General features: G+C 41.4%; 1 protein-coding gene across 1 annotated transcript; it reads left to right on the plus strand.

Annotated features, from left to right (window-relative positions):
* Positions 1–603: 603 nt before the first annotated feature.
* LOC115255532 (uncharacterized) lies at positions 604–13,099 on the plus strand. The gene is made up of 6 exons (XM_029853658.2): positions 604–950; positions 1,030–1,389; positions 11,249–11,435; positions 11,498–12,158; positions 12,226–12,333; positions 12,403–13,099. Exons 1-6 carry the CDS (start codon positions 785–787, stop codon positions 12,802–12,804), a joined length of 1,884 nt encoding a protein of 627 aa, XP_029709518.2. The 5' UTR covers positions 604–784; the 3' UTR covers positions 12,805–13,099.
* Positions 13,100–20,600: the final 7,501 nt, after the last annotated feature.

Genomic DNA, 20,600 nt, shown 5'->3' on the forward strand with positions numbered 1-20,600 from the left:
CGAGCAACCATTCGTATGTTTGCTCTAACTGCGCGTAGAACGCTTCTTTCTCGTCATCGGGTTTCCCTTCGTGTAGGCAGTGGACGTTGATGATGCTGTAGTACATGTAGTACATACTGTAGAACATGTGCCATTACCTGTCCGCGATTTGCAATTCATCGGAATAAAAAAACGAACAGAATACTTAGAGAACTTCCATAGGCATAGAGTTTCTTCGTACCTCTTATGCCATATATACTCGCAGAATGGTCAATTCCAGAAGACGCTTTCGGTGAATAGCTGTGGAAGCCCACAGAACACTTTGCTGAGAAGCAGGCTTTGTTCCTGTCGAAACGTTATGTCAAGAATAAGAGCTAGCAATGAGAAATTCATTTTCTACGATAAAGATATTCCGTTCTACCGAAAACGATAATTTGAACGATGATGACATTTATTTGTCTCTTTATGCTCTGCTTACGATATGAAGTAGTAAATAATGGTTATTTGTCTTGATGCAGAATGTTTCCCGATACCTCCGAGAGGTGGAAATAAATTATAAAAGATTTTCAATTATATTAAGTTGATATCCGATTGGAAATCACTAGTCCCTCACGGATAAATCACTGTGATTCACATGTCTTCATACCGTACTTGATAGTCACTAAGCAATCGCAGCATGAATAATCTACAACAGCCCTTTGCCCAACGTTATGAAACATTCCGCCCTCAACACAAACCAATTACTATAAATGCTTCCAACTGAGTGCAGTTACTCATATGGCACTGCTCCAGCAGCTCCAACAGTATGACTGATTTGAAAACCGGGCTCCGGCTCCTACTCCTATCACTGACCATCGGATCATCGGTCGGACAAACTGAACCCCCCAACGATGCGGAAACAATGCTACTCGATTTTGTCCCATTTTTCAAAATACCTTTGAAAATAGCCATCTTTGTGTGCTGGCCAAACGGTGAGTGTTTCACGTATGAAATTTGTAATATCAAATTCCATTTCATGGAAGCAAATTACTACGAAAAAAAAACCCGCAGAAAAATCAGCCGAACTTGTCCGGCGCATGATGATGACCACGACGCAGAGCCCGCACCTGATGCAGCTGCACAACGACTCGTTGGAGAATGTGGCACTGTTGGACACCTTGGAGCCCCATCAACATTTGGCAGTGATTGACGTGGCCTGTCCCAACAGCGAACGATTTTTGACGCAGGCGGGTTATCGGATATATCACAGAATCCGATGGGTTTTGCTGGATAGTGAAGCGGTGGGTTTCGATGGGCGGGAACGACGGGAGAGTAAGGTGCTGAATTTGCTTGGTGGAATGGAAGTGACCGGTAACTGCGAAGTGTTCTATTTTACGTGGTCCGATGGAGGAGATTTGCTGGTGAAAGATGGTGAGTATTTATGAAGATATGCTAGCTCAAGGTGAAGGAAAATTTTCAGCTGGCATTGAAATGCATTGTTCTTTTCTTTTGTGTAGCATTTAAATTCACAAAATTGTCATAATCTTTTAATCAGAATCTCGGTGTCTAGGCCAAGGAAATGTGTGGAAAAGCTGTTTCAATATTTTAGTATTCAGGGGTTATTAGATAGTTTCAAAGATTTCTCGGGCGGTTCCAGGCGAATGCAGGGACGTTTCAGTGGGCTCATGAGGATTAAGAAGCGTTTCAACGGGCTTTAAACGTTTCGAGGGTTTTCAATTCGTTTCAGGAAGTTTCAATTAATCCATTTGCAGGGCATTTCAAGTTGGGCCGAAGGGTCTCAGATTTTCATGAAACTTTTTCCACAGGCAGGGCTCATGGATATCTGAACAAAAAAAAAATGAGGAAAATTCAGGGTCGCCTATTTTCCCCGAAAGCTCAGGTGGATTTTTTTTGTTTGCCCCTGACACTACTTACTTTGAAAAATAAAAACTCAAGAACGAAGCATCGTAGAAACAAAATTTTTTTAGAAATTAAAAGCAAATTTTCTCAGAAATCCAAAAAAACATGAACTGGAAAAAGTTTCCCATAAAATTTTCCACTGTTGAGAAAATTCGTTAAGAAGAGCCGGAAAAACTATAAACGAACTCGTCAAAAAATTTTGAAAAAATATTTTTGAGAAAGTTATTTTATAAGCTTTAATCGCTGAAATTCTTGGAATGCACTTTTTTTTCGTTTTTGAGTTATGGCCAATTTTGTTGAAAAATGTCCAAATGTGCCATAAAAGCCTTTTCTTTGAAAAATCATAACTCAAGAACGAAGCATCGTAGAAACAAAGTTTTTTTTAGAAAATGAAAGCAAATTTTCTCAGGAATTCAAAAAAAAAATATGAAGTGGAAAAAGTTTTCCACAAAATTTTCCACCATTGAGAAAAAATCATAAAGAAAAGCCGGAAGAACTATGTCCGAACTCGTGGAAAATTTTCAAAAAATATTTTTGGGAATGTAATTTTATAAGCTTTGATCGCTGAAATGTTTGGAATGTACTTTTTTCTCGTTACTGAGCTATGGTCAATTATGTGAAAATGACCATGTAAGCCTATATCATATGGTCATTTTTCACAAAATTTGCCATAACTCAGGAACGAAAATTAAGTGCATTCCAAAAATTTCAGCGATCAGAGCTTATGAAATTACCTTCTCAAATTTTTTTTTTTTAATTTTCCCACGAATGTGCGAACTCGTGTTTTTCCGGCTTTTCTTTATGAATTTTCTCAACGGTGAAAAAATTTGTGGAAAACTTTTTCCATTTCATATTATTTTAGGATTCCTGAGTAAATTTGCATTCATTAAAAAAAACTTTGTTTCTACGATGCTTCGTACTTGAGTTATGATTTTTCAAAGAAAAGGCTTTTATGGCACATTTGGACATATTTCAACAAAATTGGCCATAACTCAAAAACGAAAAAGAAGAGCATGCCAAAAGTTTCAGCGATTAAAGCTTATAAAATAAGCTTCTCAAAAATATTTTTTTAAAAATTTTCCACGAATTCGGGCATAGTTTTCCGGTTTTTCTTTTCGAATTTTCTCACCTGTGGAAAATTTTGTGGGAATTTTTTTTCAGTTCATATTTTTTTGGATTTCTGAGAAAATTTGCTTTCGTTTTCTAAAAAAAAACTCTGTTTCTACGATGCTTCGTTCTTGAGTTATGATTTTTCAAAATAAGTAGTGTCAGAGGAAAACAAAAAATTTCCACCTGAGTTTTCCGGGAAAATAGGCGACCCTGAATTTTCCTCCATTTTTTTGTTCATATATCCATGAGCCCTGCCTGTGGAAAAAGTTTCATGAAAATCTGAGTCCCTTCGGCCCAAACCCGTACGGTAATAAAAAAAAACCCATTAGGCAGTTTCATGGGACTCTAGATGCGTTTCAGGATGCTCTAGGGCAGGGATGCCAGATCATTTTTTTGAAAAATCTGTATGTTTGGGAAATAGGAGTTTTCACGGAGCGGCTTCGGAGTCAGTTTGGCTTTCTATTCCGCAGAATCATTACTTGTACTGTGGCTTAGTTGGTTAAAGCGCCGGTCTAGCGAATACGGAGTCGTGGGTTCGAATCCCACCAGAACGCGATTTTTTTCACAAATTTCATCTCTCAATTTGTCAATTAGCAACATTTCGTGCCTTCTAATTACAAGTTTTTCCAGTATGTTTCAGACATACCAGCAAATCTGGTAAAATGCCAGTAAAATGGGCAATATCATTGTACTCTTGCTTGCGCACATGGCGCAGTTCGGTCGTCTGAGCGTCCGACCGTGCCGAGCTCTCGACGCATACTAATTAGACACCAGCAAAACAAACTGCCTGGTGGCTAGGTATGCGGAGTGCGAGAGTAAGTCTCGGCTTCATATAAATAATTCGCTCGCACTTGTAGTTAGTGGGCACAAACAGGAGTGTGTTGTGGATTGGCATCTAAGCCGAAAAGAGAGATGAGTTTGTGAAATAGGAGTGTTCACGGTGCGGCTTCGGAGTCAGTTAGGCTTTCTATTCCGCAGAACCATTACCTGTTCTGTGGCTTAGTTGGTTAAAGCGCCGGTCTAGCGAATACGGAGTCGTGGGTTTGAATCCCACCAGAACGCGATTTTTTTTCACAAATTTCATCTCTCAATTTGTCAATTAGCAACATTTCGTGCCTTCTAATTACAAGTTTTTCCAGTCTGTATCGTTATTTCCAAAAATCTGTATCCCATGCAAAATTTGGGTGAAAAAGATGTATCCCATACATAAATGAAATAGCTCCTCTAGTTAAAAAATCTGTATTTTATATGAAACGAAATTTGTATGGATGCTCAAAAATCTGTATAATACAGATAAATCTGTGTATATGGCATCCATGCTCTAGGGAGTCTTAGGGAGTTTCATGAAGTTTTAGGGAACATTCAAGGGGATTCAGGGAGTTTTCGAAGCCGTTTCATGGAGATCTAAGATTTCCAGAGGGTTACAGGGGGTGTATTGGGATATCCATAATTTTTCAAGAGATTTTATAAAGTGTGAGGGGTTTCAGAGGGTTATTAGATTTGCTGGGAATTTACGGGGGTTTCAAGGGGTTTCCAGAAGTCTTTCCAAAAGTTTTAATAATCCCATGATGTTTAGAGGTTCCAACTGGATTTGGAGCATCTCAGATAATTCAAGGTGGACTTCAGGGGAGTTTTCGGAACTGCCAGAACGTTTCAGCGGCATTTCGAAGGGTCGCCCAAGCGTCTCAGGAGATTTCAGGGGATCCCATGGGACGTCACAGTAGGTCGCAGAGGGTCTCCGGGACGTTTTACACTCAAACCTCCATTTGGGTAGGATCCGTTTAGGTAAAATTTATCTAGGTCCCTCCATTTAGGTACCGTTATCTAAATAGAATTTGATTGTGTTTAGAATAGTTGGATTAAGATTAAGTATATAGTTTGGTTTACAGGAGTTAATGGGATATTGGTGGAGGGAGGGGGGTTCCAGTGTTGAGAAATGTACCTCAATATCCCCCCCCCCTTCAGTTTGGCGAAAGGTTAGTATCAAACGACATTTCCAGGTGAAATAGACAACCACTCATGCAATCGATAATCAGCTCCAGCATCAGTCAAGGCATATATCATTCTTCCTAGCCCCAGCTAGGAAGCATAATTGTGGTGTTGTAGGTTTAAAGCTTTTACCATCATTGATAACGTCATACCCGACATTACCCTATCATTCACCTGTTTTTATTTTGGCCCCCAAACCCAACGTAGACCCAACAGTTGTTCGATGTTGGTCCAACAGTGTTCCAAAATTTACCCGATTTTGACCCGACATTCAATATTTTTTCAGTCTGACGGAATTTTGCAGGATTTTTGTGTTTCGTGCCCAACTAGTCATTTGAATGACAATTCTCACCTAAGACCCTCAAAAACCCTCGAATACGCCCCTGAAGCCCCTCCCCTCTGAAACTTCCTTGGAAGTTCTCTATAACTTCGCATGACCCTCTTTAAATCGCTTATTCAAGTCACTCTCAATAATTAAACTTTTTTGCAACCTTGTACTCCATTTCGGTAATAAACTGAATCCATTTAGGTAATGAATCCATTAAGGTGAAAAAATCTATTTAGGCAGTCCCGACTCACGATCTAAATAGAGGTTTTGGTGTAGCTGATTTTCAGGAGTATCAGTGGCGTTTCATGGGGTTTCTGTGTTGTTTCAGGAAAATTGAAGAGGTTTTCAGAGGTTTCGACGGTTTTAGGCGGATTTTCAGGGCTTTTCAGAGAGTATATCAGGGATTTTCAGGGACATTTCTGAATTTGTCTGGAAGTTTTAGAGGTCTTCGGGAGCCTCAGTGGTGTTTAAAGGCGTTTCTGGTATGATTCAGGGCGTTCTAAGGATTTGTTAGTCATCTTGTGATGTTTCAAGCGGTTCACGAGGCGTCTCTGGAGGTTTCATGGATTTCAGGGGTGTTTCAGGCAATTTCAGAAGTTCTTCAAGGAGTCTTAAGAATTCCAGGAAGTTTGAGAGGTTTGAGGGTTTCTGAGCATTTCAGTTAGAGTTGGGGTGTCTCAGATGATTCGAGACGGACTTCAAAGGAGTTTTCGGAACATTCAAAGCGTATAAGTGGCATTTTAGAGGGTCTCCGAATCGTCTCAGAAGATTTCGTGATGTCTAAGGAGGAAGTTTAAGACGTGTTTTCGAAGGTCACATAGGGTTTTGGGGAGTTTCGGGGAGATTCAGGGGGTTTCAGAGGATTTCAATAAGTTTTGGAGAGACTTATAGGCGGCCCAGAGGATTTCTGGTGCATTTAGGCGATTTTAAGAGATTTCAGGTTGCATTTAAATTGTCCTAGAAGCCATCAGTTGGTTCAGGAGAATTTTTGGGGGCGTTTTAGTGCCTTTGAGAGCATTTCCGAGGCGTATCTTGTATAACTTTCATTTTTGCATAGGAATTTAGCTGAGGAGTATCTATTTGAGTGTGATAATAGCAGACAATTTTGTTTAATAATATCAGGTTGATCAATTGAGATTTTTATACCAGCATCGAAAGGTCATAACGGGTTTTTTGTGGGATACTTAACCGCTATGCGGCATTCGTCTCTATAACGAGTTCATCGAAATACTTTCCAAAGGAATTCCTTAGAAAAAATCCGATAGTGTACAACATCTACCTACCCTTCACAAACACTTCTAGTCTTAGTATAAATACCATAACGAATGCGAGATTTTCTTCAAGTCGAGTACTCGACACTGAAGAAGCCAGTAAGCCGCAGGCGAAATAGACTTACAAGATTTCAAAACAACATGGAAATCTATCCTTTACCAAAAGATTGTCTTATTCAAAAACTGTGTGTATGTAACATGAAGAGCAGTTAAGGGGATTTTTTTTATTATCGTACAAATTGGACTGAAGGGTCTCAGATTTTCATGAAACTTTTTCCACAGGCAGGGCTCATGGATGTATGAACAAAAAAAATTGAGATGTATTCTGGGTCGCCAAACTCAGATAAAAGGAATGTTCATAGCGCGAGGGCTCGGGTTCAGTTTGCCTTTCTATTCCGCAAAGTCATGGCCTGTTCTGTGGCTTGATTGGATAAAGCACCGGTCTAGCGAATACGGTGTCGTGAGTTGGAATCCAACCAGAATGCGATATTTTTCAAAAATTCATCTCTCTGACAAATTTATTTCTGTGCATTCTAACTACAAGTTTTTCTGTATGGCTATGACATACCAGCAAATATGGTAAATGCCAGTAAAGGACACAGGTCTCGATTAAGGATTGTGGGGGCCCGGGGCCCGAGCGGATGTGGAGGCCCTTCGGAGAGATGACCAAAAATGTTTTTCCTTATTTTCGAACAGTACTTGAGCAATATGGAAAATAATGCCAATGTTAGCAACCAAAAAAGGTTTTTGTGGGGGCCCCTAAAATGTGGGGGCCCGGGGCCCGGGCCCCCCGGCCCCCCCTTAGATCCGGCCCTGAAAGGACATCACATATATCAGACTGCTTGGTGGCTAGGTATGCGGAATGCGAGAGTAAATATCGGCTTCAAATAAAAATAATACGCTCTCACTTGTAGTTATTGGGCACAAACACGGGTGTGTTGTGGATTGACATCTAAGCCGCAAGAGAGATGCTTCTTGAAAAAAAAAGGAATGTTCATGGTGAGGGCTCGGGTTCAATTTGGCTTCCTATTCCGCAGAAGCATTACCTGTTCTGTGGCTTAGATGGTCAAAGCACCGGTGTGGCTTAGATGGTTAAAGCACCGATTGTGGGTTCGAATCCCACTAGAACGCAATTTTTTTTTTCAAAAATTCATCCCTCAATTTGTCAGTTAGCAACATTCTGTGCCTTCAAACTACAAGTTTTTCTGTATGGAAGTTTTTGTTTTCCCCTGGCACTACTTTGAAAAATCATAACTCAAGAACGAAGCATCGTAGAAACACAGTTTTTTTTTCTAGAAAATAAAAGAAAATAAATTTTCTCAGAAATAAAAAATAATGAACTGGAGAAAGTTTTTACAAAATTTTCCACAGTTAAGAAAATTCGTAAACAAAAGCCGGAAAAACTATGCCTGATCTCATGGAAAAAAAAATTTTTGAGAAGGGTATTTTATAAGCTTTAATTGCTGCAATTTTTGGAACGCACTTTTTTTCGTTTTTGAGATATGGCCAATTTTGTTGGAAAATGTCCAAATGTGCCATATAAGACTTTTCTTTGAAAACTCAAGTACAAAGCATCGTATAAATAAAATTTTTAAAGCAAATTTTCTCAGGAATCAAAAAAAAAAAATATGAAGTCGAAAAAGTTTTTCACAAAATTTTCCACCGTTGAGAAAATTTGGAAAAACTATGCCCGAACTCGTGGACAATTTTCAAAAAAAAAAATTTGAGAAGATACTCATAAAATAAGGTATGATCGCTGAAATTTTTGGAATGCACTTTTTTTCGTTCCTGAGTTATTGCCAATTTTGTGAAAAATGACCATGTAATCCTATATTATACGGTCATTTTTCACAAAATATGCCATAACTCAGGAACGAAGAAAAAAAGTGCATTCCAAAAATTTCAGCGATTAAAGCTTATAATAACTGTTGGCAGAGAACAAGTTGAGAACGCCTGTCGGCACCGGGTTGTCAGCAGCACAATATTCTGCAGATTTGTTACTCACTGCATGCCAATGGGTTATTTCAACTGATTAGGAATATTTTATCAAATTATTAGGCTTTAACAAATTAGTAATAATACGAGCACTTTCTGCCCATGATTTGCTATCTCATGGTCGCGTTAGTTTTCTCTTCTTCTGCCTTTTCATATGTATGTGAAAATCTGTAGTCCCGCGGTTATATCGTTTCTACAGATTAACTGACACAGCACAAGCAATCAGACGGCGTGTAGCAGTGTGGCCAGCGGCAACAATAACCTTCCCAAAAATATTTTTTGAAAATTTTCCATGAGCTTGAGCATAGTTTTTCCAGTTTTTCTTTACGAATTTTATCAACCGTGTAAATTTTGTGGAAAACATTTCCCACTTCATATTTTTTTTTTGGATTTGTAAGAAAATTTGCTTTCATTTTCAAAAAAATTGTTTCGACGAAGCTTCGTGATTTTTTAAAGTAAGTAGTGTCAGGAGAAAACAACAAAAAATCCACCTGAGTTTTTTAGGGAAAAAGCGACCCTGATTTTTTCTCAATTTTTTTTATTCATATATTAATATGCCCTGCCTGTGGAAAAAGTTTCATGAAAATCTGAGACGCTTCGACCCAAACCCGTACGGTGATAAAAAAAAATCCCCTTTTTATGTCTATTTTCAGTATGTCACACTCCGTAGCTTATGTATTAGCCTGGTACACGGTTTATATGGGAAAATACAAAAAATGGAAAAACTCAAGTTCCTGTATACTTTTTGAGTTCCACTTTGGTCCCATATCAACTGTGCAAAATTTCAGATCGATCGGAAAAACTATATTTTAGCGCCCGCCATTCTTAGTTTTTCATACGATTTACTATGGGGAAATTTTACTCCTGCAAAGAAAAATCGCTAGGAGTCACCCCTAGATCCCTAAAAATAAGTCGACGAATGATTTCTGTAGAATACTTTACTAGGAATCAGACCTCCGAAGATAGCAAATCGATGCGACGTTCGTGGAAAAAGTAATTAGGCCTCACCCGATCGATAAAATAACGAGATTTTATTATTTACTAGCTGTCCCGGCAAACTTTGTCTTGCCAGTTTGACAACCGTGGAGGTCATTGTTGAACCGCCTTCTAGATTGGTTTCATTTCAATCGTGTTGGTTTTCTTCCCAGCTCATAAAAAAATCTGTACTTTATCGATTTTTTTACTTTTATAGTTAATTTTCGTAAAGTTAAAGTTCTTTTTGTACATATAAACACAGCCACCATGAATACGAATCGAACCGTGCAAGAGTCATGCCGATCGGTTCATCCGTTCGTGAGTTTTGTTGCCTCAAAGGAACTTCAAACCAAGGGGCCTGCAACTCTAAACCCTCGTTAGTATACGAAAATACTACAAAATACTACGGACATATTTTGATCGTAGCAATCCGATTGCTTTGATCGGCAAATTTAATTACATATGACAAAATGTCACTAGCTCAGAACAAAAAATCGGTGACTGCAAATGCAAGCTGCTTTACGATTGCAACGTTATAAATTCAAAAGATTTAGGAAAATTGGGGGAATGTAGATTATGCATTTGGGGGGTTCAGAGAAATGGGGATTGTTGTGAAATTAAATAAAATAATGTAATGGTTACATGCTGTTAATTCTATTTTTATTGAGAGCCCATAATATAGCAGCTACAGGGAAATTTTCCTTCTGCCAAGAAAGAACCAAGTGTCTTCCAAATGTTTAGCTGTACGTTTCCCATATAGCCTGATGCAGAATATTCTATTGTGTACTCAACTATTGGCTTTACTGCTGGTATGTGAAAACACTAGAGAGCTGCTAGTTTACTGCCTGATGCAGGTTGGCCCAAGGATTGGCCTGTCACGTCGGCGTCGTAAGCCATTTGGCAGTTAGAGCACTACTTAAGCACCATCCTAGGGTGTAAACGTCGAGGAAGCATCTGCTTATTCCTTTTATTTTAGTCCGAGCGTCAGGATGCTTCTTCCTGTTTCAGCAAACACTCAGCACTTTGCTCTGTTCTGAAAAGAATGAGACAAACTCCAACAAAAAAATTAATTGATAAGAAAATGAAACTTACCATCACAGTTCAAAACCACTTTGTCGAACAATAACGCGAAAAGTAGTGACAAGTGGGTAGCTACTGTAAACAGAGACTTTCCTTTATTTGCCGCCAAGGTTGCTATGATACAAAAAATACCACAAAATACTAACTGAATACTAGTGGTAAATACCATGGAAAGTTTAGAGTTGCAGGCCCCTTGCTTCAAACTCATTTTTATATATATAGATAGATTGTTATTCCTTACATGTTAAACAGCGTTTGCATGCCATTCGGTTTTCAGTCAATAACTCTTTCCACATGTCTCAGATCGCTTTGCGGTCTTCGGAGAGTTAATTCCTCGTAAAATTTCCAACAGAAATCATTCATCGATATATTTTTAGGGGTTAAGGGGCAACCTGTGGCGATTTTTCTTTGAATAAGTGATTTTCCCCATACTAAATCGTATGAAAACTTAAAATGGCTGGCGCTAAAATATAGTTTCTCTGATCGATCTGAAATTTTGCACAATTGATATGGGATCAAAATGGAACTCAAAAAGTGTATAGGAGTAAAATGTATTTTTGTGTCCCACGCTATTATGTATGCACTCTAATATTTGAATACAGATTTTAATGTAATGGTACAGTTTACAGAATTTCGATGCCTTCGGGTCTCATAAGCAATGTTGTGGCTATCTGGCGGAATGGCACTTTTAACGATCAACGAATGGGCCTCTCTACGGCTGTCAGGCGAAGAAATCTCCAACAAACAGCCATTAGGACCACAGTCGTTTACACGGATAATTACACTTTGCATCACTTTGAAGATTATGAGTAAGTAGTGTTGGAACGTTACCTACCATATTTATCCTTAAACTGTTCTGATGAATTTTCAGGAACCCGCAAATTGGTACGCCATGCCGTACTTCATACCACTTGGCAAGAATACTATATCATTTTTATCTCAATGCCACCATGGAGAAGCGTTTTACTTCCAGCTGGTGTTATCCCAACGCGCTGGGACTTTGTGGCGATTTTATCGACAATCGAACAGAAGCTACTGCTACGGTGCTGCTGATTGTGGCATGGCGATTGAATTACGTTGCATACCTGAAGACACCGATTTTCGCACACGTACGGTTTATCTACAAAATGCCCAACCTGTCCATGACGGATAACATTTTTGAGTTGCCATTTAACACCAACGTGTGGGCTTGCACTTTTGCTTTGGTTGTTCTTTCCGGTGGGCTGTTTGCGGGTGCTCGGGCAGTCGGGAAAAGGAAATACCGCGAACATTTGGAACTGATTGATTCCGCTTTCAACGTAATCCCAATAGCAGCGCAACAAGGTTCGATCATCGAAGCCAAGGGAATCGGATTGAGAACATTTATTCTGGTGACTCTGATTGGATTGATGGCCTTGGAGGTGAGCTTTTCGGCAAAGATTATCTCGCTGATTCAAGCACCGTCAAGAAGGATAAACACTTTGAAGGATCTGCTGGAGTCCAAACTGGAGGTCGCTGCCGATGATACTGTTTATAATCGTCATTTTCTTTCGGTGAGTGGGAGATTTTCAGTTTTGATAATTGAATCATCTTTCAGTTTCTCCGAATTCTCACTTCCAGACAGCTACGGAACCAGTCCGTCGGGAGCTATACGAAAAGAAGCTCTTATTGAAAAATGGATCGATGAACGTGTATGGTATGGAAGATGGTATTGCAAGGGTGCGAGAGGTACGATTCCATTTGCAGATATTCCGGTGAAGGATTACCATTTCCATTTTCTTTTCCATTATTGCGCAGGGCCTTTTTGCATATCACCTCTACGCTTCCACCGGCTACAAGAGGGTGAGTGAGACTTTCGACGAAGTTGAAAAGTGCTACCTGAGGGAAATGAAGCTTGTGCCCACTAGCATAGGATACTTGTCTGTTAAGCTGAACTACACTCTTCGGGAACACTTCCACGTAGGTCTGATGAGGATGTTCGAAGCGGGAGTCCACAACCGGGTGTACAACAAAATGCATACCAGTAAGCCAAGCTGCGTCAAGGGAGCATCGTTCCGACCCTTGGGCTTAATAGACATCAAATTTGCTGTTGATCTCATGTGCTGGGGGTTGGCCACGGCTCTCCTAATACTCCTCCTAGAATCCCTCTGGAGAAAGTACAAAATCTCACGCATTCCATTGTTCCAGTACATAGAATAGCAGAGCAAACTTTGGTACGAAAATATGTTAATTCTCAATGCAAACCACTTACATGCACCGCATCCATCCCGAACAATAAAGTTCATTCGGAGTTAATTGTTTATGAGAGCAGAACATTCGGGCTCAAAAACTTCGCACTCAACCGGAAAAATGATATCCCTCTCCTCGTTTGCTTTGACAGAAACTTTATGCCCCTAACTGGCACGCCCGTGCCCGAGATTTTCACACACCGGGGAGAAGTGTACAAAATGTCTCATACTTGACACGTTTATTCGGTGAAAACCTACATGTTGAATCCTGTTGATGTTCTTTTTGTATGGAAATTAATGAGAACACCTCTTAAACTATCACTTATGTTACCTAAAACTTTCCATGAAAGACGTTCAGCAAACAGGTTTTTCTGAGGTTACCAATCTAATCTTTTTGCTATTTGATAACGTTCATAAGGCCGATGCAAATATTATTTCAAGCCTAACTTTACCAAACACCGTATCTAATAAAATCCTCGAACAGAGAAAAACGAAGGCGAAGTTCGCTGTTACCAAAGCAACTCATAAATTGAGCATTTTAGAAACGCGAAAAAATCGAGTATTTTTTTCACAAATCATCCTCAAAGGTGAGTGATACAAGAAGTCCTTAACGAGATTCAGCGCCTCATGTGAAAAACTCTTTTTTGTTTACATGTAACATATGTCTGATGTTTGGTAAAGATAGGCTTGATTTTTCTTTTATGCCTCACCGGCTACGAGGGGGGTAGGGTGATAAAAATAAATAAGGAAAAAAAACTATCGAAAATTAAAAATTATACCCACTATTGACTATTTTGAAAAAAAAAATAAAAAAGTTTCGAGCATTTTTTTAAGCGTTCCGCAGCTGTGCTGGAATGAACAGATATTAATGTAACGGTACCTACTCGACAATATGGAAAAAACAAAATTACTACAGGCTCTGTTATTGTGTTACAATGATTTTTGTAACAACGGTTGTTATAAAACATGTACCGTTTAGATGAAATAACAAAAATTCTAACAAAACTAAAAATATAACAAATTCAGACATCTTCGTAGCAAGATCATATCAAACTTTGTTAGATTAAACTAACTTAGAAATGTCGCAGCTCAATTTGGATTAGTGCATATTGTAGCTCTTAATTAGCTTAAACAGAAAAAAAAAATAGATTCAAATTTAATACGCAGCAGCAACTTCGCATGTGCTTCAAGCGACCACTTCGATTTTCTGGTGCGATGATAATACAAAAATATAACAAATCTTGCTATTGCTGGAGGGGTTCTTAGGAGAAGAGTCAATGGAGGAATTTCTGATGAAATCTGTAGGTAGTTTTCTAAAGGAACTGTGGGAGAAATCTCTGGTGGAATTTCCCAAATGAAACCATATAGGAACTTTTAAAGCAATTCATGGAGAAATTAAAAGGAATTTGCTCATCCTTGTCTAGTTTTTCATTAAAAGTTTCATTTTTTAGTTTATCTTTTGCAAAATTGAAGTAATAGTCAGTGTTTTTTTTAGTTTTAAACTTGTGATTCAAATTCACGGAGGAAAAAGCAACAGGAAAAATATTGAATAATGCTTTGAAAATTTTATGAAATAATTCGCTGGTGGATTTTCTAAATAATCCATGCAAGACATTCAAGGAAAGTTCCCAAACGAATTTGTGGAAAATTTTCAGGAGGAACCGCAAAGGAGTTTCTGAAGGGATTCAGAAATTTCCTTAAGAAACTCTAGAAGGTTTACTGAAAAATCCCTGTGGGATTGTTTTTTGAAGAAATCTCACGAATAGTTTCTACATAAATTTTTGAAGGTTTTAGAGGAAATTACCAGATAAAATTTCAAAGGAATTCCTAAAAAAATCCTCAAGAATTCCTAGAAGATTTTCTGAAGGAATCACTGTAGCTATTTCTGATGAAAACAATAGAAGATTCTAAGTTGAGTGATTTATACAGGAATTCCGAGAGAAATTTCTGAAGAAATTTCTTTAAGCATCCTTGAAGAATATTCGATTTTTTTAAGAATCCCAGGTATTTCCGAAGAAATCAAGATTTTGGAAGATTTTCTGAAAGAATCCCTGTATAAATTCTTGTGAGACTTCATTGAAGATTTATAATGCAGTGCACGGTGCAATCCTACAATTATTTTCTGAAGAAATCCCTGGAAAATTACCTAAGAGTCCCTATGAGGATACTTCCAGAAGATGGAAGTTACAAAAAATATTTGGAGAAATTTCTCAAAGAATTTGTGAAGCAATACATAATAGACTAAGGGGAAATTAAGATTGAATTTCTGGAGAAATTCTGAAGCAATAACTGTTTTGAATTTCCGAGTGAGTCCTCAGATGCCTTTTTACGAACTCCTGGGGAATTTTTTGGAATTTGTTAAAGATGTCCAGAAAGAACCCCCGGAGGCCTTCAAAAATTATTGGAGAAAATTCTCAGTAAATAGATTTCTAAATATAGATAGGGTTTTCTCAAGGAATTCCCTTGAAGTTCAAACTTCTGAAGAAATCTATGTATGGTTTTCTAAAGGAATTCTGAAGGTTTTTAGGAATCCCAGGAAGAACATCCGGATGAAATTTTGGAGGAATTACAAAAGGCATCTGTACAAGATTTTCTTTAAACCATTGAAGAAGTTTTTGAAAAACTCTGATTTTTTTATTTTCTGAAGGTACATGGAGAAATTTCTGATGTAAATCCCAAGACGGGTTTTCAATGGAACTCTTTGAAAATTCTCAAGAGGAATTTTAAAAATTTCTAAGGGAATTTCTGAAGCAGTTCATGTGAGATCTTCTGAAACACTGCATTTAAGATTTTTTGAAAAAGCCCTGGAAACAAAGTTTGGAAGAATCTTTAGAATTTTCTGTTTAAATCCCTGGAAGATATCTAAGAAAGGTTTACTTCGTAAGGTTCGCAAAAAATTCAGGAGGAATGTTTTGAAAAAAAAAACTTGGTGAACAACAAAAGAATCCTCTAGAAGAATGAGAAATAAAGGAATCCTTGGAAGAATATCTTAAGAAATCGTAGAATAACTTCTAAAAAAAACCTTCGAAGATTTTCAGAGAAAATTGTCACAGAGAATTCAAAGTCATTGGAAGTTTGTTTAACAGTAGCCCTTGTGAAGAATTAGCTTAAGTTAAAATTCATCAATAAAAAAAAACAGTAGCCCTGGAGAAATTCTTTAACCGGAAGCGCTACGGTCGTGTGCTGAGTACACGCGTCATGAAAAATGTACACTCCCGTTCAAAAGTTTGGGGTCACCCCCTCAAAAACATGTCATTTTTTTAGGCCCATATCTCCACCAATTTGCGTCCGATTTCAAAACCCTAGGTTCCATTCAAAAGATAATAAGTCAAAGAAACTTTGAACATGATTTAAAAATAAGTTTTTCAAAAAATTTTGTATGTAAACTTAACCCAAAGTTGCCAAATTTTCTAAAAAATGAATATAAACTTACGGCAGTGTCGCTGGAAGTTGGTTCGACCAAATTTTAAGATGAGAGCGGTAATATGACCCATTTTCTATTAGCTTTCAACTGCTTTTTACAGAACTTAGCTAAAAAATCTAGAAAAAAAAGGTATAAAGTAAATTAATCCTTGATGTCATCGACCAAAAGTTTGGGGTCACCCCTCATTATGATGTATCGGCCAAAAGTTTGGGGTCACTATCGTAAAACATGGAAAAGTGATTTGTTGATATCTTTGTCATCTTTCATTCAATTTTAATTCTTCTTGGCTTATTTGAAACAAAATGAATGACACTTTTTTTTTTTTTTTTTCCTTCTAAACCATAGGGGGATAAATCTGCTCATCAGACACCCTAACAGGAAGGTTAGGGTAGTGTGGGGATGAGGCCGTCTTCTACAATGCCGGTAGAAGCCAGGACTACTCTCTCCTCGACCCACTAAAACACATTCCTATGGTCGCCAAACCCTACGTCTCTCCGGAACCACCAAGAAGGTATTGCTTCAGAGAGGGGCTAGTGCATATCGCACCCTCAAGGTTAGCTGCCGTAGCCTAGCAGCAACGAACATCGATGACTCGCACTGGAGAGTCCATCACGATAGCATGCTGGCGCTTAGCCAGTTTCCCGAGTGGTCCTCGCCACTCCCTTTGTCCTCGTAAGGCGGGCAGGGTCAACCCCGCCCGCGCCCTACTGCTGAGCGGACATCAAGAACTGATGCCCACGTGCAACCCGATCTGACCTGCCCGCAAAGGAAGGGTATCACTACCCTTCAGGCCCTATCAGATGCACCCGTAGGTTGCAGACAGCAGGATCTCACCTACCCCGACCCTTGCCGGGGACCCCTTTCCAACCGCGGGCTCAGATCCAACCCAGTAGACCGACGCCACGACAGCACCGCTACCGGGACTTCCTCTCCGCGGCCACTTAATCGCTGTAGGGGTCGATCTCGACCGCAGGGCACCGGTATGACCTACGAAGCCGACTTCGAACCCCTGGACCACCTCTTGTACTGCATCTGGACTAGCCATTCTCCGAGTCCACGCGCCACCTCCTCTGTAGCTCCCAGACGATATGGGTGATTGCCGTTGAAACGGCATTCCAGCTAATCTCATCCCTACACATTCTCTGGACCAAGTTGTCCGGAGTTGTGTCCTCCCCGCATGTGGCAAGCATGCGGTCACGCATTGTGCGAAAACGCGGGCACACGAACAACACGTGTTCCGCCGTTTCCTCTAAACCATTGCACACTGGGCATTCGGGAGAATCCGCATGCCCGAAACGGTGTAGATACTGTCGGAAGCAACCATGACCTGTAAGGACCTGTGTCAGGTGGAATGAAACTTCCCCATGGCGCCTATTAATCCAACTATCTACCCTCGGTATCAACCTATGGGTCCACCTTCCTTTGGTGGAACTGTCCCACGCGCGCTGCCATTTGACCATAGAGGCCATCCTGACAGTTTTGCGTATGCCTCTTGTGCCGCGCATTTCGAAGCACTCCATGTCCTCACTGATAAGAATGCTGATAGGCACCATACCAGTAATGACACAGAGAGCGTCGTGTGACACGGTACGGTACGCGCTTGCAACCCTCAGACACATAAGCCTGTAAGTACTTTCCAGCTTCCGTCGGTAGCATTCAGTACTTAGCGCGGTACCCCACGCCGGGCCGCCATACCTAAGTATGGACGTAGCAACACTAGCCAGAAGCTTGCGCTTACTGGCGTACACCGCTGAGCTATTGGACATCATCCGGGACAGTGCCGCAATAGCTGTGGAGGCTCTTTTACAGGCATAATCGACGTGGCTACCGAAGGTAAGCTTATCGTCGATCATCACGCCCAAGTGCTTGACAGAGCGCTTCGACAGGATAGTGCACTCTCCTACACTGATCTCCGTCTGCTGCGCCGACTGCATGTTGTTAACAACCGTCACCTCTGTCTTGTGGTGAGCCAGCTCCAGTTTTCTGGACCGCATCCACGCCTCCACAACCTTGATCGAGTGGTCGGTAGTCAACTTCACCTCCTCGATCGTTTCACCGTAGACTTCGAGCGTAATATCGTCGGCAAATCCGACAATCACCACTCCCACTGGGTACTCTAACCTCAACACCTCGTCGTACATGACATTCCATAACACCGGACCCAGGATGGAACCTTGCGGGACTCCTGAGGTTATGTGAAAGCACTTCCGACCCACCTCCGTGTCGTATACTAGTACGCGATTCTGGAAGTAGCTTCCGAGAATCTTGTACAAGTACTCCAGTATCCCCAGACGCAAGAGCGCATCGGCAATAGCAGCCCAACTGGCGCTATTAAATGCATTCCTTACATCCAGAGTCACTACCCCGCAGAAGCGAATTCCCCTCCTCTTAGGCTCGAGTGCTTTCTCGGCGGTTTTTGTAACCGACAAGATAGCGTCTACGGTGGACCTCCCCTTCCGGAAGCCATACTGGTTGCTCAAGAGACCATTTGCGCCCTCAGTGAACTTCAACATTCTATTGAGGATGATCTTTTCGAGCACCTTCCCCGCCGTGTCAATCAAGCATATTGGTCTATATGCCGACGGGTCTCCGGGTGGTTTCCCCGCCTTTGGCAATAGTACCAGGCTCTGCCTCTTCCAAGCTTCTGGGAAAACTCCCTCGTCCAGGCATTTCTGCATAGCAGACCTGAACATCTCGGGAGCTTCTGCAATAGCTACTTTTAAGGCCAGGTTCGGAACTCCGTCCGGACCTGGGGCCTTACCTACGCTAAGGGACTTAGCTATCCCCGCAAGTTCCACATCGGTGACCCTTTCCTCATCGCCAGCCCCAGTCCCCGGCTGTCCTACGAAAGGAGGCCAAGGACTAGGATCATGACGCGGAAAAAGTCCTCCAATGATCCCCTCCAACATCTCTGGAGATTGCTCTGTAGGAGCCATCACACCTCTCGTCTTGGCCATAACGATCCTGTAGGCATCACCCCACGGGTTCGTATTGGCACTCTGACAGAGACCCTCAAAGCAGGCCTTTTTGCTTGCTCTTATCTCGGTCTTGAGCGCGGCTTTTGCAGCGGCGAACACCACCCGCCGTTCGTTTCGCTCTTCCTCTGATCGTGCTCGCTGCATCCGCCGCCTAGCCCGTAGGCAGGCGCGGCGCAGGTCCGCAATCGCGTCGGTCCACCAGTAAGCCGGTGGCCTCCCATTTCTAGGGTGGACTCTCCTAGGCATGGTCGCATCACACGCACGTGAGAGCACCGCTACCAGCTCGTCGCCGTCTAAACCGAGTAAGTTTCGCTCACGGCGGAGCGCTTCCCTAAATACCTCTTCGTCGAAGTATGATGTCTTCCACCTACGAGGGCTTGGCCTTGGCCTAGCCGCCTCTTCTTCTATCCGCTGTCTGCTGTTGTTGTAGTCGATACTGTAGCGAACCGCCAGGTGGTCACTGTGAGTGTAGCCATCATCTACTCTCCAGTTCGAACTACTTGTTAGGCCAGGACTACAAAAGGTCACGTCAATAATTGACTCCGCTCCGTTTCGACTAAAGGTACTCTTGGTACCGACATTAGCCAAGTCGACATCTAAGATGGCCAGTGTTTCTAGCAGGATCTGACCCCGCTGGTTCGTGAAACGGCTTCCCCATTCCACAGCCCAGGCATTAAAGTCACCCGCTATTACCACCGGCCTTCGCCCTGTTAGCACGGTCGTTAAGCGGTCCAGCATTTGCGTGAACCGCTCGATCGGCCACCGCGGAGGCGCATAACAGCTACAGAAGAAGACCCCGTTTACTTTGGCGACCACGAAGCCCTCATAGGTAGTAGACACCAACTCCTGCACGGGGTATTTACCCGTCGTCCATATCGCCGCCATTTTCCTGGTCCCATCCGAGGCCCAGTTGCCGTTGCCGGCGGGTACTCGGTATGGGTCCGAAATGATGGCGATATCCGTCTCCCACTCAGAAACCGCCTGACAAAGCAGTTGCTGAGCCGCATCACAGTGGTTCAGGTTCAGCTGCGTTACCTGCACTGTGATTTGTTGCTCACTGCGGCTTTCTTAAAGGCCGGGCACCCTGGACCACCCATCGCATGTCTGTTTTTCGAGGTTTTCCCGGTACAGATCATGCATATGGGCGGACTCGTGCAGCTTTGGGCCTTATGACCTTCAGCGCCGCATCGCCTACACAGTTTGCGCCTGTCGGGGCCTTTGCAGTCCCACGACTTGTGTCCTGGTTCCAGACACCTGAAGCAAACCTCAGGTGGCTCGTGGAATGTCAGGTGACATACACACCAGCCCACCTTAATACTCCCTACTTTAACGGACTTTTTAACATCCGCCACAGGTAGCTGAACC

The sequence above is a fragment of the Aedes albopictus genome, chromosome 2 (assembly GCF_035046485.1).
Source record: "Aedes albopictus strain Foshan chromosome 2, AalbF5, whole genome shotgun sequence".
Taxonomy (NCBI): Eukaryota; Metazoa; Arthropoda; class Insecta; order Diptera; family Culicidae; genus Aedes; species Aedes albopictus.